Source organism: Cebidichthys violaceus, unplaced genomic scaffold (assembly GCF_023349555.1).
Source record: "Cebidichthys violaceus isolate CVI_PGR_0920_01 unplaced genomic scaffold, fCebVio1.0.p SCAF_12, whole genome shotgun sequence".
Classification (NCBI taxonomy): Eukaryota; Metazoa; Chordata; class Actinopteri; order Perciformes; family Stichaeidae; genus Cebidichthys; species Cebidichthys violaceus.
Genome location: NW_027176285.1, coordinates 10,300,488 through 10,325,936, shown reverse-complemented (window position 1 = coordinate 10,325,936; position 25,449 = coordinate 10,300,488). Strand labels below are relative to the sequence as shown.

The 25,449-nt window shown below is 40.3% G+C and overlaps 1 protein-coding gene across 1 annotated transcript in view; it reads left to right on the top strand.

Moving 5' to 3' along the window:
- The window catches only part of LOC137869117 (astrotactin-2-like), a 235,959-nt gene that overhangs the window by 36,645 nt on the left and 173,865 nt on the right, over positions 1-25,449 (top strand). The window contains exon 2 of the mRNA XM_068706300.1: positions 5,283-5,470. Coding sequence (XP_068562401.1) covers positions 5,283-5,470 — 188 coding nt within the window. The remainder of the gene's footprint in view (positions 1-5,282; positions 5,471-25,449) is intronic.

Here is a 25,449-nt window from a genome sequence, read left to right as displayed (position 1 = left end):
GTGATGGTCCATTGACACTGAAGTAGATTTCAACTCTGTGGGCTGGTGGGGATTTTTTAAACATTCTATTCAAATGAGTTCCAGTTGTGATTCAGAAAATATATCCCATATCACAATAAAGTCGGTATGGGTACGTTTCCATTCTTCATGATCAGTGGAGCAGCTCCAAAATGTGTTTCTGGATGACATCATTACTGGTCTTTTCCGTGTTTTTCAGCATAAAGAACACTGAGGTGGTGGAACAGCAGATGCATATTAATTTTAAGGGTGGATTTTGACTTTTAAAGAGCAAATCAGCTTTGCATAATCAATTAAATCTGGGATGAAATAGATTGATTTCACCTAGTTTGGGCATTAAATATATTCAAGTGTAAGCACAATTAATTCCCTTTCTATCTGGTTTGTTGGTTTGAGGTGGGAAAGTTTTCACCACATGTGAATGTATCTTGTTGGTTTAGTGAACAGTGCAGCAGTGTGTGGGGCTCTATGATCAATGCTTTGCTAATTGGGTTGCCCTGTGTTTAGTTTCAGTGTGCACTTTGCAGCTGCTAACAGTGCAATTCAGTTTTGATAGAGGTGGCAGACTGGATTTGGAGAATACAGTAAGTCACTAACAGATACATGGTATACTCCTCTGATGTTCCCCTGCTGCTGGTTCAATTTCAGTTCAATTTAACGATTTAATGTTGATTTTATTTCTTTCAACTGCGGGATTAAATCCTGAACACATACAGAAGCTTATGAGGAACTGTGTCTTTAGTGTTTTTGCAGTAGTCCATTTTTTTTATGAGCAGCATATATTTAGAATGCCAATATTATGGGTCAGGGTTGTCTCTGCTGTGTGGTGGCCTTCATGCTCTTACTCAGCGGTAGCGGGCAACCTCATCTCATCAAATATCCAAGTCTGACAGACTCTGCTAAGTGGAAATCACTCTTTCCCAAGGCAACATTTAAAGAATGTGAAAACTACTGCATGAACTCAAAATCTAAATCCGCACTTTGAGCCAAACCTTGCAAACGATGAAGAAAGGATGAAGGATCTTAGAAGAGAGACAGCTTAAATAAAAGGGATAAGGAAAAACACAGTAAGATGTGAGCACTTATATGATCACCGGCTCTTGTATTAAGAGTTCTGCTGACATTGAGCGTTCAATAGATTTCACTTGTATCGTAAGTACCTGCTGAGAGGACTTAGCAAAGAGTAAGGAGGCTTTATCAAGGATTTGGGCCAAGCTTTCAATATCTCTGTGCCGACAGTTATGCAAACTCTATGCCAAGTGAAAAGGGACTAAAACCAAGGTTTTCACATCTGTTGTTACAGCTTTTTTAACTTAGTTTTATCGTGAAGTCCTCTGGTAACTAATGGAAAATGAAAGGCTGCTGCCTTAACATTGTTGATCCGAATCATCAATTGAGAAGCCCTCAGGTCAAACCATGTTTCTTTTTTTTAGCTGCGTCATTGTTCAAAAAGCTGCACAGGACTAACAGCATAGCAAGCTATGAACTTTTACAAACTGAGTCTTGTCTCAAAATGACCTTACTACAAAGGAAATACAAAAGAGTGATTGTACTTGTGAAACGGCTTTGAATAAACCATCAATTCCCTCGCTCTAAATAAGCCAAAGAAGAGAAATAGGAGGAATATTTAAAGTGTGCACAGTATTCAGCATGACTTTGTGAGGATGAGAGTACAGGAGGCTGTCTAGTTTGTATCTAATGCATTTACAGCTTTACTTGCAAGGGCCATGACAATGCATTCTAACATGTATAGTCTATATATACTGTTTGTTCATGTGATGCTGACATTTTCTACAATTCACTTCCTTTGGGTTTGACAATAACTGTATAAAGGCTGAAAATTAACTTTAAATGAAATTTGAAATCTACCACAGTGGGGATTTGGTTCTTGTGCAATTTGGACTCTCAAATATCCAGATGTTTTGAGTTGTGTCCAACTAACAGCAACCCTTTTTGCAATAAATAGGAAAATTTCCATGATCCTTTTCCTGACATCCATGTTTACTGAAGGCTCATCGCTGCAATGTTTTCACCAGTTGAAATGTGTCAGTTAGAAGTTCTTTTTTCAATTATTTTATTTAAATAGTTTACTTCACAACTAACTTCAAGGTGAGCATACACCAGGTTCACTGATATCTTTCTAAAGTAATGTTCTCATGGATTTCATTTAGACCCTCCACACTGGTACACTGCATGTAGTCTATGCTTTGAATACATGTTTAGTATTTATAGGCTAAACAATGCAAAACCACCAGTATGGTCCATTATAGGTTTAGATAAATGGATTACTACGCAAAGCTAGTCTCCAAATTATTTTTTTTTGTGTGGCAGCAATAATGTCCCTTTTTTTTCACCATTTCTCTGTGGTGCATAATGGACACATTGTTTCCCCTGGTTCCATGAAATGTTCACTATCACTATGCGGTTCCTTTGGGTTGTCCTTCGGATACGCTGTATTGCTAACACCCTTGCTGGGAGCATATCAGAGACAGTCTCTCACACACACACACACACACACACACACACACACACACACACACACACACACACACAGCCGTGCACATACACATCAATAATGTTCCTCTTAATGAATTACTAGCAGACCTTGAGGCCGTACACCTATATCCCAGTAACGTCTGGCCAGGTGCCCAATGACAAGCCTCATAGCACAAAAGACAAGAGCACACACACACACACACACACACACACACACACACACACACACACACACACACACACACAATCCTTTTGTCTTTAAATAGCATGCTTACTGAGCTTCCTCATCTACATAACAATCGTACCAAGGTAGGTAGCAGCCCTAGAAGCTCTATTACTGTCCATCCATCCTGCATTACTGCAAGACTTGCTTTTCAGTCGTTCTTATTAAAATCACTATCAATTTGGATCAAGCTAAGTGTCAGTGGTGTACACAATCACAGTTATTTATAGCTATCTGGAATGCACGTAGGGCATGTAAGCAAAGTTCCAAGGTAAATTTGACAGAAGCTTGATAAGCTCTTTTTAAAACGGTAACAGATGGCGGGAGGCACCTCACTGTCGGCCAAGCAGAAAAGCTTCATCTCCTGCCAAGGTGAAAGGTCAAGGAGTTCTGTCTTCAGCCCACAGATTAAACATAAAGAGTTGAATAGCCAGCAGTTATGGGATTTAACAATTTTACCATAAGCTGCCGTCAGCAAAAGTATAGAACTCCTCTTACAGTACAAGAGGGGGGGGAGGGTTGAATTCAGAGAGTGTGTTAGAATATATGATAAGATGTGTACATCGTCCTAATGCTGAGTGATCAATGAGTCCATAGTCAGACAATTATTTGAAAACAATTTTTAGTATTGATTAATCATTATAATAATCAAAAAAAAACAATAGTTCCTACTTCTTATGTGATGATTTATTGCCTCTGTCAAACCAACTGAAGACATCACCATGGACTGGACATGGTGCTGGTCATTTTCACTATTTTCTGACTGTCATAGGCTAAAAATTTGTTTTGATTTATTGAAATAGTAATAATTTCAGCCTTGCAGTGACTATATTTAAAGGGGAGCACCAGCTAGATTTAGAATTCCAATATGGCACAGGACATTACAATCAGTATTTGTCATTGGAGCTATTCTCCTTCAAAGCACAGTAAGTTTTAGCTTGACGTCATCTTGTATACGCTCCATAGACAACCAATGGGAGACTGATTAGTTAAATGAGCTTCATTCCATGGTTGTGTCATCAGTTCTGACACACAAAAAATGTCCCCATATACTCAGAACGTTCCCCTGGGTGCTCTGTGTCATCTATAACATCTGTTCCAATCCAATGTCAATGCAGTACCAGATTGTATACTATGCTAAATCAAATTTAAGTTTTAGCTCTCTAGTTTTTAGATTAGGGAGAGAGCTGTTCATTTTTCTAATATTTTTAGACCACAGAAATAACATGGGTTTTTAACTATGTTGCCAGCTAATTAATTGAGCATTATAATACGATGTCTATATGTGTTGCACACGTCTATATATGTTAGGAAAGCTGTCACTTTCTGAGGGGATGTGTGTTCTGCATGCTCCCTCCCTGCACCCAAGGGCCCGTGGCACTACCGAGCTATAGCGCACATAACCCTCCCCGGCCATCCATGTCCTCTGACCCAGAGTCAGCGGGTTAATAACCAGCTGCACCGAAAGCCATTTGTCATTTGCTACCTGCCGCTGATAGGAGATGTCAGCAGATGTCTTTGCCCTTGTCACCCAGCCGCATGACAAATACTGTATCAAGCCTTGCAATCTGAGGCTCCCTGAGGCTTCTCAGTACTCCTCTACTGAGCAACCACTCCCACTTGATAGCATTATATTCTTGTGCCATGATCCATATCGAGATAAACTGGTGATCCCCCTCTTTTTCATCTCCCTCTTTCATTGCTCCACAAATTGCAATTTGGCCTGTTTTTTTATTTTTTTGAATTCTTATTTTTGTGCATTTTTCTTTCCCCTTTGCTTTTAAACGTTTCCAGTTTCCCTTTGATGTGTGATACTTAATGCCAGCACCGGCCTGGAGCTGATGGTTTTATATTGGTATAAAATGTAGGAGGATTTATGCAGAAAAGCAGAGTACATTGAAAGGTGAGACAGAATTTCTACAACTGCTTCGGATATGAATTTAATCGAGCTTGATAAATCAATTGTCTTCCCATTTGTGGAGTTTTTTTGTCCGCGTTTCTTCCCTGACAAAGAAGAACAAAAAAAAGTGTCAACAAATGTGCAGGAATAAGCCTCTCTTATCTCATTTTGTCTGTAATAGAAGTGCTGTATTGTTTGGGATGGCTTAAACATGTGTGATTCTTGTCATTTATGCATTTCAAATTTCGAAACATTTCTGAATGATAGCATGGGTGAAAAAGTCCCCATCATAAAGATTTCATCAAAGCAGCTAAGCAATGCAATGGCTTGACAGTAATTCTTCCCGAGCCAGCTGCTGCACAAACGCACACAATTATGACAGCTTAACAACTCTGTCCAGCTTTTCAAGAGTTCAAGGTTTCTATAGTTGCAGCACAGAGTTGAAGTGTGCTAAGACAGAGCACTGTACTGGAATGCTAATGCACAACCAAACAGTCACATTTGAACTCTAAAGGATATTTAGATGTTCCTTTATTTATTTATTTTTTTTTGCACACAATAATGTTGGGAGAACAGACTTTAACAAACGCATTAAATGTGAACTTGTCATGGATTATATGTTGTCCCTTCTCCCTCTCTCTGCAGAGATGTCGGGTACAGGAGAGCACATTTCCCAAGTGCACTGGAAGCAGCAGTGGTTGGAAAATGGTACACTGTACTTCCACGTGTCCATGACCGAGTCTGAGATTCTAGTCCAGACGACGCAACCCACAGCCCGGGAGCCTGCTCATGGTCTGCATGAACACATGCATCTGCTGCACATCTCAGTTATGGTAAGTTACAAACAGCTAAGTGGATATACATAGAATCATAATGGATGCAAATTGGGAAACACGCCACTGTTGGCAATCTTTTGCGGGGCAAGTGTGACCGCCCTCCATTTGTTCATCCATAGTGTCATGTGCTATCGGAGGTTACTGGTGTCTGGGCATTCTTCTTTCTGAAGATCTTTTTTTGGGGGTGTGGCATAACGTACAGTTTGACCCTAAAGGAGGAGTGTCATGGTTTGGTGCAACTCTATAGTGTGAACATTATCTGTATAAGGAAAGTTCTTCCCATTTGCTGGTTGTCATATACATTTTTATTTTTTTTTTAAGGTAACGCGAGAAAGTGGCACAGCAAATGTCGACGAATTTTAGTGACGCAGGGAATACATACAGGCGAGTGTATTTGGCGAGCTAACAACTAACATGCAAGCCAGTCAAAACCATTGCCAGGGCTTTACACAATAGCCCCTCAAGCTGCTTTTCTATTTTAGTTTTAAAGTGGCATTTACTCCCCCATGGCATTTTGTTTTCGAGGATTATACATTATTCGATTCAATAAAGAGTAATTGAAGAGGCAAAAAACCCACAAAAAAAAAAGAGCGTTTTAAATGCTGGTGCTACCAGGTTTTTACTGTGATGTTTAAGTGTCACTCCATCTCCAGATATAGAGGATCTTTTTTTTAAAGAGGATAACTTTTGCCAGCTGGCGACCTGTCTGTCTGTTGCATAATTATGATGATGCTCCATTTAATCTTGTGTTGTAGTCAAGTCTATTGATATACAGTTGAAACCAGAAGTTTACATACACTGTGCAAAAAGACACATAACACTTTTTTTCTCACTGTCTGAAGCTAAATCAGACTAAACCTCTCCTGTTTCAGGTCCGTTAGGATTACCAAAATTATTTAACTTTTGCTAAATGTCACAATAATGAGAAAGAGAATTTCTTAGATAATTTTATATTACTTTCTTTGAGGTCAAAAGTTTACATACACAAAAAGTACTATGTCGTTAAACAACGTGGGCAAGCCCAGATGATGATGATGTCATGGCTTTTGAAGCTCCTGATAGGTTAACTGACAACATGTGAGTTAATTGAAGGCACACCTGGGGATGTATTTTAAGGCCACACCTCAAAAATCAACCCCAGAACAAAAGCTAAAGACCTTGTGAAGATGATGGCTGAAGCTGGTAAGAAAGTGTCATTATCCACAGTGAAACGAGTCCTGCACCGACATGGGCTGAAAGGCTACTCAGCAAGAAGGAAGCCATTACTCCTAAAGAAACATAAAAAAGCCAGATTACAGTTTGCAAAAAGACACCAAGACAAAGACCTTAACTTCTGGAGACATGTCCTGTGGTCTGATGAAACAAAAGTGGAGCTGTTTGGCCATAATGACCACCGTTACATTTGGAGGAAAAAGGGGGAAGCTTGTAGACCTGAAAACACCATCCCAACTGTGAAGCATGGAGGTGGCAGCATCATGTTGTGGGGCTGTTTTGCTGCAGCAGGAACTGGAACTCTTCATAAAATAGACGGCATCATGAAGAAAGAACATTACCTGGAAATATTAAGGCAACATCTCAGGACATCAGCCAGGAAGCTAAAACTTGGGCGCAAATGGGTCTTCCAAATGGACAATGATCCTAAGCATACTGCCAAAATAGTTAAAAAGTGGCTTGAGGACAACAAAGTCAATGTCTTGGAGTGGCCATCACAAAGCCCTGACCTGAATCCCATCGAAAATTTGTGAGCAGATCTGAAAAGGCGTGTGTGAGCGAGGCGGCCAACAAACCTGACTCAGTTACACCAGTTCTGTCAGGAGGAATGGGCCAGAATTCCAGCAGAGTACTGTAAGAAGCTTGTGGAAGGATACCCAAAACGTTTGACCCAAGTCATGCAGTTCAAAGGCAATGCTACGAAATACTAAGGAAATGTATGTAAACTTTTGACCTCAAAGAAAGTAATAAAAAATTCTCTAAAATATTCTCTTTCTCATTATTGTGGCATTTAGCAAAAATAAATAATTTTGGTAATCCTAACTGACCTGAAAAAAGAAGAGGTTTAGTCTGATTTAGCTTCAGACAGTGAGAAAAAAATTAGTTATGTGTCTTTTTGCAGTGTATGTAAACTTCTGGTTTCAACTGTACATTGAGGTTATAATGCATTTTAGATAAGCGTGAGCTTATTGACAAGCAGTCTGGTTGTGTAGGTGAATATCTTCAAATGTCAAACCAGTCTGTTAACAACAGAGCTATGGCCTCACACAGACGCAGTGTTGCACCTCTTGGTTTATTAGTTCTTGCTGATGGGGTGCTGTCAGGGTATGGGGCGCATCAGAGTGTTTAAGCATCGCCTTACCGACTGTTAGCAGGTGGAGTAGAACGATGGTTAGAAGTGTTGCTGTACTCCTGTATGTGTGTCGGCAGATTTTTCATTGCCATACTGCAGCTTTATGATTGTGGCATATAGGGATTTACTATTGCTCTAAATCTACCGAGGCTGAAGTTCCCTACTAATATGCACACACACACACACACACACACACACACACACACACACACGCACACACACACACACACACACACACACACACACACACACACACACACACACACACCATTGCAGCTGATAACCCACCTCATACATGTTTTGCTCTGCAGCACTCTCTCACTGAAATAGTCTCTCCCCTCTGGACATTATTGATAAGACTCACCTCTGCACTTCCTCCACCTTGTGTGTTTTAATTGACCATCCTCTCTCTCTGCTTGCATTCTAAAATATATATTTGGTATTCATGGTTGTTGATACTTGTGAAGTGCTTCATATCATCTTGTTAAGTTGGTAAATACCTCTGGCGTTTCACAGCCCTGTCCACTCCCCGTCTCTGACCTCTTCACTTTCTCACAAAACATCAACCTGAAGTCAGTTTTTTTTTTTTTTGCACCTATTCTGTTCTTGACTTTTTTTTTTTTGTTGCCTCGGCTCTCTTTTCACATCCTGCCACTTTCTGTATTTCACTCTCTACCCTCACGGCCCCATCCAGACTGGCCCTAGGCGGGAGCGGTATAGGAGAAGGCCGGGGGCGACGTCCGTCCATGGATCCCATCCCAATGAGGGAAGAACAAAAAAAAAAAGTCAAGAATAATAACTTTTATTATTTTTCTATAATACTTTTTTTAATACCATTATGTTTAACTATTGCCAAAAATCTCTCACCCACATAACTACATGGCCTATTAAACAGGCCATATTTTCCAGGTTGCACGCAGCATCGCCACGGCGCATCAACCTAATAGCTAATGAAAAGCTAATGATAACGTCAGTTACTCCCACCTTAAATTCATTGAGGGAAGTTGGAAAGATTTTATTAGGTGGGGAATAACCTAGAACATTAAGTTTGTCTTTTTAGTGTGATCCGCATAGCTTAATCTCGAAGACATAAGGCGGTTTCTGTGTGAGTGTATCAACGCAATGATTGGCTTATTATCAAATGCTGTGGTGTTCTTATCAACGGTACAAAGCCTTCCTTTGAAAATGTTTTTTTTTTTGTTTACCTTTTTATGTTGATCATCATTTTGATTTGCAAATAGCTTTTGCATATTTCTGTTAGCATTTAAATTTGGCTCAGCTTTGAAACAGTCACTCGCACCATTGTCTGCTCCTCCAAACAGTTTTCTGCTCTCGTCCTTCAGTATAAAGGCCATTTAAGCTACAGCTGGTCTAAAACGCAGCACCAAGTGTACAAAGTAGAATTAAATAAATAGAATTTTCTCAGAGATTTTAATAACTGCTTGAGCACTCAAACGATGAGACCTTTAACACGTCCTGTACTCAGATGTAAACTATTTAATATATTATCCTGCTTATGAGTTTACACTAAAAGCTCATTTGAACATTTTATAGAAACCAGCCGTGCAGAAGAAATCAGGTTTCCGTCCTCATCTTATTTTTACTTAAATCCTGTAGACTGATTTTTTTTTAGGGAAGAATGCATTGCATTTTATTTTATTTAATTTAATATATGTCCATGTATGCTAATATGGAACCCAATGGGTGCACTAAAGCAACATTACAAATATCTCTCTATTTCCAGGAACTGCTTTTTTTGTTGGCAGTCTCAGATGGACTGGCGTTTCTAAACTGACCATATGTGAGTGTGAATGTGCTCATTTGTCTATGTGTGCTAGCCCCTGTCCAGTGGGCACCAGTCCAGGGTGTAGCCTGCCTCTCACCCAATGCCAGGTGGATTCTGGGATCGGCCCAAACCTCCTGAGAACCGGAGCAGAACAAACTGTTCGAGAATATGTGTTGCTATTGCTATTGGATTCATTAATTCTGATATAATTACATGTATTTTTATAACGAATCATCATAGCTCCCCTCTTTGTCCCCATCTTGGTTGCGTCTCACTGTCCTCTGCTCAACCTCCTCTCATACATCTTTATAATTGGACACAGCTGAACTTGTTTCCTTTATGCTCGTTTCCCTCTCGTTCCTCAGTCCATATCCATGATGAAAGAACACCCCAGTTTCTTTGTGTGTCTATACAAGTAACAACATGGGGACTTGCTCAGCACAACTTTGCAGATAAAAATGTCTTTAAACCTGCTTTAGCGGATGTTTTTGGTCACTCGATGGCAGCGGAAACAAACTTTAAATACAACCTCGACATATCACCTTTTACACTGTTATGGGAACTTGTTATGGTCATCAGTTGTGCTTCATAGTGGTGAGGGGAACTGTAGAGTCAGGATGATAATTATCTGTGAGTTCGTCGCTACCAGCGACCATGCAACCAACATACAAATAGATATGTAATCTATTGTTAAAATACATATACGAAAATGTAGCTGCGTTCTCTTTACGAACACGTTTTTAGGGAGTTGTCTTCATCTTTTTTTTTTTGTGGGTTGGCAAAGACCAGGCACGTGCACAGATAGACCCCTAGTGGTGCTCAAGCACCTGCCCTTTTGCCCTGAATGAGAAAAGTGCCCCTTCTACTGGAGCCCAATTTTTTCTTCATTCATCAGTATTTAAGAATAAAAATTACTCTCTCTGTCATCAATTGCTCCCAAATGTGTTTTGATATCTGACGGGGCATTTATTTGAGTTCTTGTGAGAATTTCGCCCCGACATGCTCCGCGGCGCTCACAAGCCCCCCCCCCCCCCCCCCCCCCTCCTCCACTTAGTGCTCATGCAGTGCTGAGCGCCAGGCCAAACGGGTGCAGCCTACTTCTTCTCTGACCCGCAGCAATCAGACAAACAGGTAATGACGGTGTTTGAGCAATCCCCCGACGTTGTTTGGTGATAAATTAACCACAACATTAGCGCCGCTGAAAACATTACGTCACAACTGGTCCGACGTTTCCTAAAAAAATAAACAAACAAAAAACTCACGAAATCCGTGATTTCAAAGCCTTGTCCAGCTGTTTACTGACGTTAGTCATGTTTAATGAAGAGAGAGAGGGAGAGATATACAGGCAGGCATCTTCTTTGTGTTGTTGTATAAATGCCGTTTAGACAATTTCGAAAGTATGTTGATCAGTATGTAGTATGTAGCCAATCATCTTTATTCATAAGGAAAATGTAAGCTAGCTGTCTAATCTAGCTAGTTTTTATTTTAAATTTTTTGATTGCATTTGGCTCAATATGGCCTTGTTTTGTCTGTTTTTGCCTGTTATTCATTCATTTATTCAATTTGATAATTTGAGTTAGTTTGTTAACAATAAATATATAAGTTGAAAATATCCTACTGTGTTTTTTATTTATTTATTATTATTATTTTTAATTTCATAAATAATTGTGGCGATGGGTGCCCTTTTTTTTGGTTTGAGCACCTGCCCCCCAAAATGTCTGTGCACGTGCCTGGCAAAGACGATGGTGAATAATATTCAAAGATGGTGGGAAAGCAGAGGGGAAGCACATCGAGGCAGTCAGAACAGAACAGGACAGAAGGTCTGGTGGTTTGGCCTCATGGCCCCAAGGCGTCTCCTGGCTCTTTGAGTGAACATCACAATATCTGATGCTGTCAGTTCTGGGCCAGACGGAAGTGTGAGCACTCTATTCTTCTGGCATTGAGCTGTCACTTTCTCACTCAATCAAGCAATCGTTTTCCCAACTCTCTCCCCGCTTTCTGCTGTCCTTCCCCTCCGCTGTCTCGCCACCATATGACAGCAGCAGACAGAGGCAGGTATCCGTTTCAACACAGGCTAAAATGACAATTGACTGACACCGCCATCAGATAGATTTGTTTTACAATGAGGGACTCACACTCACAACCACTTGTTTTGAGAGTATTGCCTTTTTCATTGTAATCATTTATTGTTCTCAGAAGCAAACAAGTTGGCAGCGCTTTTTAGTAATACTCTACAGCGTGTAAAGCTATTCCTTAGCAGTTTTTATTCAACGAGTTCCAGTTAAAGCTTCAACAGAAGTCATTCGTTGAATGGTTATGTTGACATTTGTAAAGAACCCATCGGCCTTGACAATGCTTGCAGACTCTGGCGCTTACAACGGCATGTTTACGACAGCATTTCTTTCACCGAAACACCTCCTGACCCTTCATTGTCCTTGTACTTTTCATAAGCTTAATGCACAGCCTTCTTTTTCTTTTTTTTTTGCTCATTCTTTTTACTATTTTTCAAATAGCTTTCAGTAGCCAAAATAATTCATTGTTAGTATGACGATCTTCTCTTCTCTTGTAAATATATAGCTATTGCATGTATTTATGGTGACGCTTGACACTGTGAAACTGTCCAACGACCCCGCTGATTCAACTGGAAATGATTGTACACTTTGGTGTCTTTTTTGTTTACTTTCTGAAGACGCTGATACGCAATATGTAACAATTTGTGCTCAAAATGTATTGCAATAAGCCAAAGCATCACAGCTGGAATGCAATGTGCTGAGCTTTCTGTTGAGCTATAGTACAGTGACAATTTATTTTAATATAATTTAAATGCTTGTGATTAGACTGAACGCTGCAAACCATTGTTCGCTCGAGATCACAAATGCAGAGAACATCTCAAAGCGTTGTATTTTGATCACTTGCCTGACACGTTTACTCTCATGCCAGTTAAAAATGTAGCTTCTCTATAATTAATTTACCTCCTTAATTAACTGCATTCAAAAGAAAACAAATAAGTGCTGTTGTTTTTTTGTTTTAGTTCACATAGGCAGTTTAATTGTTTGATTGTGAGGTCGGTTGAAAAGTTATACTTTTTGCAGTACAATGAATCTTTTTTAGCTGTATTTTGGCATTACAATATGTTCTGCTCCCCTGCCATGCTTGGTGGCCTTTATCTGACATCGTTTGATTTGCACTGTGTCATCAAAATGATCACACACACTTGAGCAACTTTTGCAAGGATTTTGTTTGTGCAGCTGGCTTTTTGTCAAACTGCACTTTAGTCTTTGCTTGGCTCTTTTTGATATGTATCTTTTTGAGGGATTTTCCAGCTGGAGCCGAACTGTGATTGAAAATCATTGGAAGGGTTGTATTCAGTAGAAATGAAGTACTTCATTGGAGATCACTGTCGCCGTCTTACTGCAGCCACAGACTCGATGGTTAGACAAATCGGGTAGTTTTTCGTCATCCGTCATTTGCAAAAATGGGGACATTTGAGGAAGGAGACAAGGAACACACACACACACACACACACACACACACACACACACACACACACACACACACACACACACACACACACACACACACACACACACACACGCGCACACAGAGAGTAATAAATATGTTCACACTATCGGGGCAAAGATGATTGATATAATTTAAACCATTTCAGGAAGAACTTCCACAGCCCTGTAGACTGCAATGAGAAAAAATAAAAATAATGTGATTCATGGAATTATTAACATCTAACACCAGTTTGCCTCCAGAAAAGAGTCACACCAGTGCTTTGATCAGACCCCTGAGATGTGCTGAAGCAGCTCTTAAACAAAGCCCCCACCCCACTGCTATGACAGATCACAGAGAAAAAGCAATTTTCCCCGCTCAATTCAGCCTCTACACCAGAACAAAATCCATGGTGCACAATGCATGATGCAATACATAAGAAGTTTTGTTGAAAAAAAAAAAAAGAATTATAGGTGAGATATAATTGCATTTCTTTTTCATCAGTACTGGGAATAATATAATGCAGTGGGAATTTGAATATGGAGTTCAGAGGAAAAAGGCAGTCAGTCATATTCTGTGTCGCACTGTGGAGGATTTTTCAAAGGAGTGGACATGTTTGAGTTCACTGTGAGGACAGGTAGTATTTTACCAAAATGAGATGCAATAAAGGCTGGCAGTTCAGAGCATTTCATATGCCAAGTTACAGAACATCATCATCTATTCCCATGGATCTGGTTGTCCATAGGACAACACAAAGTGGAAATTAGGCATGTTCCATTGACTATCTGGACATTATGTTAAATACGCCAGTAAGCCAACACTAAATGCACAAAATAAATGAATTGAAAACATTTCATTTTTCACAATAATTTCTTAAAATTGAGCATATAACTGTGGTCATTTAATATTTCTGCACTCTCTACTGTCCTTATCTCTGTTCTGATAGATATGCATGAAGATCATGGAGCACCCTACACGGCTGGAATGACTTCCTTATAATTAGGCAGTCACCGGTGATATATGACCATCAGCGTGCTGGGTCATTGAGCATTTGAGTCAACTGTGGCTCCTGTGGAATCAGAGGCTACATAAATGAATTCATTTTCACCATGCCCCGGAACAGGCACCCATAATGCTTCTGCGGGTGAGGGCATTTGAAATGATTACATTAAAGTCCAAGCCAGCTACCTTTAAATTCCTCCCAGCTTTCATTTTTTTTTTCCACCTTTTGGTTTTTATGATTTTACACGTGTCTGTTAATGTACCATGAACACAAGATCAGTACTAATTAAAATTTCTAGTAGCTTGCAGTTTAAGATATTGACATGAAGCTTCCAGAGTTAAGAATAATGTATAAAATATATTATTGATACAGTAATATAACAATAATATGTAATTTAATAACATTATTTGCTTAGGGAACCGATTGTTCTTCTGCTTTATTAATAAAACTTCTTTATATCCTTACAGATCAGTATGTATCACTTAAATTCTACCTGCGCATTACATAGAGAGGCTTAAGTGGTGTGCCAAGTCTTAACAAAAATACACATTTTTCTCCTCTTTCCTTATGTAGCCTTCCTTTTTATTCATCGGTCTAGGGTAGATTGGAGATATCAGCCACAGAGATGTCTGCATTCTCTAAATGGAACTTGGCTTGTGATGCTCAAAGCTAGCTAAAAACTAACTACATTTGAACAGCAATGTCTCTTTCCAGAAATCCTGACCTGGTTACTCAAGATAATCCACAGACTCGTTGTGAGCAGTTTTGTGTAGGAGCTGTGGTTGAAAGAAAATAGTCCCTACTTGAAATGGTCTGAGACAGTTCTCAATTTGATCACAAATTCAAGTAAATACATATTGATGAATCATTTTTTTGTTAAGGCTTTTAATGTTGAAAGCACACTGTAAGAAGTGATTAGTGGCACCAGGATTGGAGGATTGCAAATTGTATTCTATTTGCTTTCCCATGCTGGTTGTTTGAGTAAAGCTTTTTTAAATTTGTATTTGTGGTATTGCTAAGGCCATGTCAGCGCAATCTTCCTGCTGCAAGAAACATGTGGTTTACCAACTGACCCAGACTTAAAGGGGTGATGTGCCTCAAGTCTAAAACACATGGCCACAGCAGCGCAGCAGCATGTCATGAGACACTTATCATTTGATGTGTTGTCACATGAAAATGGAACAGACTCTGGTGCATATTGCCATCAGTAAAACAATAATTTAGCCATCTGTTTCCACATGTCTCGTATGACAGCGGTGTCTCTCAGACTTGGTGTCTTACAATGTCAATGTCAGCTTTAATGAAAATAAGGGACTCTTTTCCTTGGACACTCGGGAGTGGAAGACGGTCACCTCCTCCACTGCTACCAACAGTAGACTAACACACTTCACTTACACTTTACTTAGCTAATGAAGCAATGTATCTTTGTGCCTCGCCCATCACTTCAGACAATGCCCAAGTCCTACTCTGCCCAGCCAGTGAAAGACTTGTGTTAATTTAAAGTATTGGGCATTTAACCAACATGGCATCGTAGCCTTGAAGACATGTAGCTGTCTTTGGCTATTTTGCAGCTGCGGGCTGCCAAGAGAAAATGCACAGCACTGTTCCCAAGTTCACACTACATTGAAGAGGCTGTTAATCTGCAACAACTAAACAATATCCAGGTCCTTCAGCTTTTCCCTCAAGCTCTGCTCCTACCCCAGTGAATGCTGCCAAGGGGAGCGGCCCTGAGCTCAATCCACTGATGAATCTCTTGCCTTCCGTCCAGAGGGCTCATTTATTAGTTTTAAGGGGGTTCCCCAGTGTTCTCCATACCCTTTCTGACAATTGAGGTCTTCTGAAAGTCAACCTATTGTATATGAACTCATTCCACAAACTTTCTCTGCTGTAACTGCTAGAAAAAAAGACCTTTTTAAAGGGTTCCACAACAATTGATGATACATTTGTACAACAAACGGAATGAATATACGTCTCTGGTCATCGCTGATCACCACTTTTTTGAACAACCTGAATTTATTTCCCCTGGTACCTGAGCTAGCAGATGTGTTCTATATAAGCCTAAACCCTATAGTGCATGCATGCTATATTGGAGAACACATAATGCATTGCATCATCCCAACCATCCATTGGATATAGGACAGGAAACTTTGTAGAGATGAACAGTTTAGATGGTGACTGCCTTCACGGTTAGTCTGGAAAGCTATTGAATATAGCGCCAATGGTCTCCATGTTCCGGTCCATGTTTTAGACTAGTTTATTGTTTTCTGTCATTTCTGCCGATACCAGTGCTCTGACCCCCTCGCATGGTGTTCATTATAGACAATCCACAACCATCACATACAGTATGTTCAATAACAACGCACCAACAGAGAGGATGTTCCTCCCAGTTATACTCCTCCAGGCATCCGGGTCACTAATGTGGCCATTTATGTTTTCTAGTACCACTATACATTTAGAAGAGGAATTGGCAAATTACTTCAACCTGCTATGAGATGCTCACATGGAAAACAGCAGTTAGCGTTCTCCCTTTTTACAACATGCAGTCACATTGGGGTGACCCTCTCATCCACTGGGACTCTCTAAATGTGCCTAGTTGCAGGAGTGGGCTTTGATGTCCCTGTTCCGGGTGTAGTTCCTTCTGGTTCTGGCTGGAAGTCATTGGGGTTTGTTTGAAAGACAATTTGTCCTCACACCTGAAACTGTTTTACCTTGCATGTCCCTGAAAATGCTAGCATTGGGGTAACATTAAAACTTGCCTTACAGCTACAACAAATAATAACTGTCAAGAGAACACATACGACTTATTTACTATTTCCAGGTTTCTTCTTTGGGCCTGGTTAATTCGACACTGCCTTCACTATGTAGTGGCAGAAACTATGTTAATGTCTGAGGATACATCTGCATACTACTGTATGGTACTGTACTGAATTTAGCCTCTCCTACTGATACTCTTGCCTGAAAGATGAAAGGGTATGTTGACTGCTCTCCCATCACACAAACAATTTAGTCGACACCTTTTCCACTTGTCCATTAAATCAATGAATGCCCTGCTTCACCGCATTACTAATTGTTCTTAACCAGAGCCATTAGTGTCATAGCATACTGTTGGGGATGATACTGCGGATGTAATTAGGAAACAAGTAAAATGGTGTTTCATAATTTTGTCCTCATAACTTCATGTCTGCTGTACAGCTCAGTCATCAGGTTCTTGAATAGCCACTGTTCATCCTTTGAATTCCTCTGGAAATTCTAATTATATTTATTTTATTTTTTAAAGTAAAAACAAAGATGACTCTTTTCATCGATGATCTGTAGCATGCAGTTCTACCATACTACCATCATATATGAATCACATTTACCTGTGCATGTTTTTTACGGTTGTCTATGCCTGTATTTTCCCCTCGCTCAGAGCATGGATTTGAACTCTTCAGTACACTTGAGACAAGTATAAGAAGTGTAATTTCCTTTAATTAGGCCACAAGGAGGACAGGAGCCCGGTTACGGACCTCTAAATTCACTATAATCTTCTGCAGCGAGTGACACCATGTGTGAATGCAGTAGGTCAAGGTGTTCTTTATGTGTTCTGCCCTGGCTCTGTCTCTCACTTAGAGGGGAGAGAATGGTACAAGCAGCTCTTCTCGGAAGCTCCCTGGCATGCTTCCTGCATGTTCTCATTCATAGCCGTTCTGTTCCAGGATTTTTGCAGGGTACTGAACACATGGTCAGGTGCTGTGTTGCTGCTTCAAGGACTGTACCGCTGTCATGGTGGCTTGGGTCCAGGCTTTGGTTGTGACACGAGTGTAGCACAGAAAGGATCGCTTCCTGATTCATTGTCTTTACCTTTTTAACAAAGTATTTCATACAACAGTAATTAATTTGGACTATAATTTGCTCGCTTACACACTGTCTTTGTCAAAATAGTTTACATTCTTAAAGTGGTGATTTGGGTATACTTTGGCTGTATACTCTCCTCCGCACGGGGGTCTGTTCGGACATTGTCAGACCAGCTGCCAACCTGCACCATCTAAGGGAAATTAAACAATGTATGCATGGCACATAGATGTAGCATTGTATTTTGAAGTCGCTTCTTATTGCCCGAGAGAGTAATAGCTGCTGTACTTTGTAACTCCCCCTGCAGGCTATGGATGTTCCAGTAACTGTTTGATTTGTAGCAGGTTGAACCCAGGTGGCAACCTCCTGGTTTTGACGAGTGAAGCCAATGCAGATGTGTCTTAAAAGTTGCATTCTCTCTACTGGCCATGAGGGGGCGACTAATCTGGTTGCAAAAAATGAGTCTGATTGTATGGAAGTCTATGAGAAAATGACCCTACTTTTTACTAGAATTATTACCTCAGTAAACATGGTAAACAGGAGTTTATGGTCTATATCGCTATTTTCTTCAATACAGCGTGATGTTCACTTCGTAAATTGTGATCCCATTTTGAGTAAATAAACCATAAAGTCGAGTATGCTTTAGGGCGGGCTTACTTCGGTTGACAAGTCGCTGCTGCTACAAGAGTCATATACGGTGTCTCTACGTCCAAATTCCAAATATGGTAACTTCCATTCACTGGTTGCAAAAAGCCAAGATGGCGACGGCCAAAATCGCCGAACTTGAGGCTTCAAAACGGCAGTCCACAAACCAAGGGGTGACGTCAGGATGATCTTAAACTGCCACTGTGGCTCTGCTGTTGTTATAGGTAAGGGCTTAGCCGTCACCATTTTGAGGGTTGTCTGGAGGCAATAGATATGCTGTGAATTTCCAATTTAGCACCTTTAAACAGTCCTCTCAACAAATATCTCTTCAGAGAACATTCACAGACATGAATGTGTATAGACATACTGATGTGCGCCACATACAAAACAGGGCCGTCCCTTCTTCACATGCGCAGCACGCGCATGCTTGAAAAGACAAACCATTGTAATAGAGCACTTGTTCGGCTGCCCAAGAGTCATGACCAAAGCAAATTAGTTCTCTTCAGACTTCCAGTGGCTGTGCAAGTGAAAAAGGGAGAACGCTATTAATAGAGACAAAACTCCGGTAGAAGAGGCTGCATCCTCCCATCTTTTGGTTTTTTTCCCCTTTTTTTCTTCTGCCCATTCATCCACCGTCTCTCTGTCTGTTCTGTTGCCTGGGTAACAGTTACCGATGGAGACCAGGAGTTCGGGGAACAAAAGAAAAGTGTGGTTCAGAAGGGAGATTATTGAATAACTGTTCATGCATGCACTTTTGACTGCTTGTGTGTATGCATGCATGCATGGGTAGAGCATAATTGGTTGCATAACTGTGGAAAGAGGATATAGTATTATAAAATAATAATAATAATAATTTTACATATCCACTTAAAACATGGCGTACTGTACATGGAATGACTTACATTATTGGTGTGTGGGTGGGTGGATTCAAATTAAAGCCTGCTCAATTATTGTATTGTTCAGGGAAAATGAAACAATTTCTTGGTAAAACAGTAGATTTGAAGATCATTAAATGGAACATTTAGTAATATGGTCTCTGCAGAAATATCTATGCAACCCCTGGGAACTTTAAAAACATCTGCAAATAAGCCTGACCAAGATCTGAATTTATCCTTACTGCATATCAACATTTAAAGTGTAATACAATGAACACGTTTCTATATGGTGACAATTCAATTCAAACCATTCAGGACTGTTAAATAAAGCACATAAATATGTCCACTTTGTATCGTTGTATTTCTTATTTTACATACCATTTGTTGGGGCTTTTCACAGAGTCATTCCATGGCTCTCTCTTGTGCAATACTATGCAAGTGTTGTTCACTCAGACATTACGTTTTAATTGCTAGCAAATCGGTATGTTCAGTTGAGGTACTTCTTTGTATGTTGATGACTTCACATATATTTACTGCTGGGAATTAGACCATCTTCACTGCATATCTCATTAACCTCTATGAACCCTAAAGATAGCACCGCTAAGCTCTGCCATACTAACTGCCATAAGCTGGCAGACCAATGGCTTTTTTTCCCCCCGCATCTCTTCATCTGCTTCTTTGTCTCACTATTGATTCATCCCAATTCTGACTGTTCTTTTAATGGCCCCTTGAAGCACAGTGACTAAAGTATTGGGGACATTTCCCATTAATGTGCTGCTTAAGATCCCTCCCCTGAGGACTAATGATAGCAGATGTGTTTTGCTAGCAGCCATCGATGACTCAAGTACCAATTGGAAACGTCTGCGCTGTTTGAATTGGGCTCGGAAGAGTTATGCAGACCTGGTATTAGCATTCATTTTGAAAGCGATCTAAATCTATGAACATATAAACTGACATGTTCCCTTCAGGCGTCTATGTTTTAACCCCGGGCCTAGGTAAAAGTACGTGTCGGAACACTCTACTGAATAACAGGAAATATGTGGGGTGGAGCTGCCATTGGAGTGAGGAGACATTGTAGTTAAATGAGGAGCATGCGAATGACCAAGGATAGGGGGGTTTAGCGGGAGAACAGGAGGGGACAGTTTTTGATTGCATCTGGCACGAATGGACAAAGACTATGCTCCCCTTCAGCTGCTGGCGCTCGCTGACAGGTCTACTCACACAAGCTGTTGTGGCAACACTTGGCCGACAGCTGCAGATACAAATAAAGGCCTCACTTCAAGCTAAACGACAGGGAATATAACAAGGACTGAGGCCCCAGCTGCCTCTGATAGCGGTTCGCACAAGCGCACACTAACACATACAAACACCTATAATCACACATAGCACCACTGCGCTCGCATGCTTTAAAGGCAAGGCTATTTCTTTCTCTAACGGAAAGCAAAGTCATTCATTTTCAGTTTTCGGCAAAAAGAACAGTAGTTCTGAGTAGTCGTAAGCCTTGAAACCCTTTTTATTTTTTAAATATGCCCCTCCAAGCTAAATAGGAAAACAAAATGACTGCATATGTGTGTCCACCGTTATTTTCCCACATGCTGCTCTTTACAAGTATGCGCCATTGTCCACACTCTGATGCCTGTATCTTCACAAAAGCAAAAATCCATTCCGTGCCCCTTTCAGTCCTCAGCCCTACCCTTTTCTCAATCAAAGTCACCCCAAGGGCCTCATTGTCCATGCCCTCTTATTGCCTTGTTATCAACAGCTGTAGCACGGCTGTATTGGCCCCTAGTGACACCACTGCAAATATTGGCATTACCTTTCTAATCACATGTCTTTCTCTGAAATGTCACCGAAGCGGGCCAGTGTGCTTACAGTTGGCTTACAATGCCTCGGTGTGAAGATATAATTTATCTCTTATGAAAGCAAATGGAAGAGCCGTAATGTAGTGTGGGTGGGTGGGGTGCTGTTCGGCTGTGGGGGGCATTCTCCTTTTTTCCAGCAGTACTAATTTGCCACAGTAATGAGCAAGCAGTGGTGCATGGTCATCAGGCAATTATATTTGGTTACCATGCAAACAGTGAGCATCATGGGATGTAATTATACTGAGAAATATACCCATGCTCTATTACAGTAGTGGGACAAAAACAAACAAATGCTAGCCAGTATCTAATGCAGAGACATTTTTTCACCATGTATGTGGTTTTAAAATGCTAAATGTTTTTTCCTTGGGTTGCAGCTGATGCATTCAATCATCTATAATTTATGTTTTGCTCACACACACACACACACACACACACACACACACACACACACACACACACACACACACACACACACACACACACAATGTCTTCCCTACTATTTCTGAATTGTAATTACATCAAATAAAAGTCATAGACAGATTTTGTAAGTATGAATATGCCAAAAATACTAACGTCCACCAAATATATATAAATATAGAAGTTTGAAAAGCCTAATTTACCTTGAGCCGTACGCATCGGTACAACAAACAAACTAGGGCAATTGAAACCAAAGATAAGAGTTTTTGTTCTCAGGGACGGCCAAAACAAATGTATGTCTGATTATACTTTGAAATGCCCATTGGGTGGTATAATGGGAAATGTTTAACTGAATGCCCCCGTAGATTTTAGTAAATACTGACGTTCTCTATCAGGCTTGCTTCCCATAAGAGATAGTGTAGAGGTCCCTTTTTTTCCACTTTGGGGGAAAAAAAAAACACTTTTATTCCTTTCTTGTTCTCAAAACGTACTGTTTCTGTTATTCCACAGACTGTATAACAGTAACGTTTCAATTAGTCACACTACCCAATTCTGGAGGATAACATTTATTTTTTAATAACAAATACAAACAATTTTTGGTCTGGTTTCTGTTATTTTCCTGACTAAAATAATTTGATGCAGTTACTACTATAGTCAATGTATGTTACAGCATACAGACAATAGCAAGCAACATGCAAATACATATTGAAGCTTCTGAAGTTTGCACTCACACTGATTTTGTACAATGTAATAGAGTGTATACCCCCACTCATGAAATTTATAGTGCCTTTTTGGATGTTTGGCATTGCTAAATAAGGGGCATGGCCTGTCAAGACAGGCTTTTAAATCAGTTCCTTTTTAAAAAAAATATGAAAAAGGCATTGCATGACGAACTCCCCTAACAGAACTGAGATGTCGTTTATCTCTGTAATCTACAGATGCAGACTTCATCCTTCTGTACAGGCCTAGACAGACTTATTGTTAGTCTGGCTGGTGGAGGAAAGTGGTGGGTGTAGGGCATGGGCTAAAGCCAGAAAAATTCTGGGAGGGAGATATTGGGTGGGCAGCTGCACCACACCAGCAAATCAGCCCTAATTCTCTGTTATAATTCACACGGCCAGGGCTCAAGACAGCATTATCTGCCCTCAAATCTTTTCCCTGTGTGGGGTAGAGCATCATGGCATGTAAAAGGGGAGCATAGAGGTGGATTAATGAAGGGATGGGACTCAAGGCGATGGAAAAGGGAATGGGGAGTGGATGATGGAAACATGTATTAGTTCCCATAGCGAGGGGAACAAAATGGAAAGGTCGACCTAGTGCTTTCCAGTTAAGCTGTGGGAGATTTTCATTCAGTTTTCAATCACAGTGTAATCAGATTTTATGATTAGGTACGGGCTTTTCGTCAGTGTAATTTCTCTAGTGATTTACATAGCCAGGGCTGTGGACTTGTGAAAAAAGATTTCCAGTCATTTCAGAATAGATTATTTCTCTGACATACACAAACTTTACATTATCAATCAAGATTTAACATGACAAGTCTGTTTTCTATATTAAATGTGTCAACAACCGAACAAACACTGTAATTACCAAGAGCACACATGATCCTGGTTTAGTGTTTGTAGACATTGTTGTACATCAAAACTGCCACTAAGACTCACAGAGTAAATGAGTTAGTTATGAAGCTAATGCTAGTTTTGCTACTAATAACAGTCTGTATTGTGTCCCTGAGACTAGATGTTATTTCTCTGAGTGCCCAGGTAATGGACAGCCATGGTTTCTCCAAGGTGAATTAGCCGAGAAGAAGCATTAACCAGAGAGCCAAGTCCTGTCATTCCCGCTGTGACTTCTAGTTGGACATAGAGAATGGAGAGCAGATGCTAGGGCACATGCCACTTTAACTTCCTGCTGGGAGAGAGAGAGATGGGAGAAACCGACACAACACTGAGAGGGAGGGGGGGGGGGGGGGGGGGGGGGCAGTGTAACAAAGAGTGGGTGGCTGACAAATAAAAGACGGTGACAGAAAAAAAAGTTGCAGAGAGCGGTAGAGGATGTTGTTGCTGCCTGACACACGGTGGCATGAACACAGAAACAGGGCGTTAAGGGTGTGTGTGTGTGTGTGTTTGTGTGTGTGTGTGACCGTGTGTGTTTCGCTGCGCTAGCTTGCACGAGTATCCAATTGTTCTCGGCATGTCATCTGTGGCTTGTCGTGGTAACACATGCACGTCATCTGCTATTTTTGTGTCCGCTTGACTTTCTGAATTCAGCATGTGACTATTTCACAGTAGGATTTGCTTTGAACAATACCCTAAAGATTGCTCTAGTCCAATCTCCCCTTGGAACAGGAAGGAGATGGATACTAGGGTTTAGTGAGCCGCTGCCTCCACTGCGCACAGATGGTGGCTTAACCAAAGAGCATGTGTTGGATGTGTTTGCTCTGAGTCTCGTTGTTTCGACGCACAAAGACGCTTAATAGGATCATAAGAGAGCCAGTTGTGCCAAAGTACATATAAAAGGCGATATAATTGATCATCAAACTTCCTCACTTTTGAAGAGTTTGACGTGGTTTGAGGGTTTGATTCAATATGTGCTTTAATCAATTAACTGTATACAATGTGTGTGTTTACATCTTTAGAACCACTTTCCACTCAGGCCACGTATTGTTTACTGTCTCTGAAACATGTAACAAGAAGGAAGAGAAGAAAGAAACAACACGATTTTGATACTGTGGTCGATAATAGAAACACCATTGTTTTACACAATTACATTTTGGTTCATTTTTTGATATTTACTTTAGATACTCTTTAGTGATAACCGTGATGTTATGTTTCATCCCAATACATAGTTTATGTGCATTAAAAAGAAGATGCATTTTAGTTCATATATGGGTAACTAACTGAATACACACTATTTCATCTTGTTCGTGAATAACCAGATGCATGATTAAGCTGTTATCACATCTTTTTTTTTAACACAGAATGGTGATATTTACAATTAACGTCGCTGCATTTGACTTAACACTTCTGTTTTGAATATAAAATGTGGCAAAGCATCTGCCTAGACATACGCTATTTTCTATGAATGTGCCAAAGAGAGGTGACACATGTGAGAGATCCATGGTGACAGTGCTATTTCTGTCCTCAACAGAAGCAATGCCATCAGAATTAGAGTCACATTTCAGAGATTAGACACAACAGCAGAAATTATGCAGAAAGAATGCCAGAGCAAAACAACTAAACACACTCAAGATGTTGCTACATCTTTGCCAGATGTTGCAAAAGTAAATGTTGACCATATAAGTAAATGTTGACCATATTACATGCAAGACGACCCGGCTTTAGCTTAAACAAAAGTAATTTAAAAGTATTATTATAGTAGTATTATAAAATAGTATAGTATTATAAATATGTGTTATTTGCTTTTAAATGAATAGTTTGACTTATTTTGAGTGAGGTTGTATGAGGTACTTATCCATAGTCAGAGTATTACTTACAGTACATCCCCAGTTTGGAGAAGCAGTCAGACGTTACAGCAAGGCAGCAAAGCAATGCACTGCTGTGGATGGGGGCAGCATCAAATGCTTTAGCAGCCTTAAAGAAAGGCCCACCTTAAAAAAAAATAATATCAGTGTATGCTGTATGTACAAGACTGAACTGAATGTGACATTGATCTATACCGTTTTTGTGAATGGAGCCTGGTGGGTGTGAAGAGAGCATAG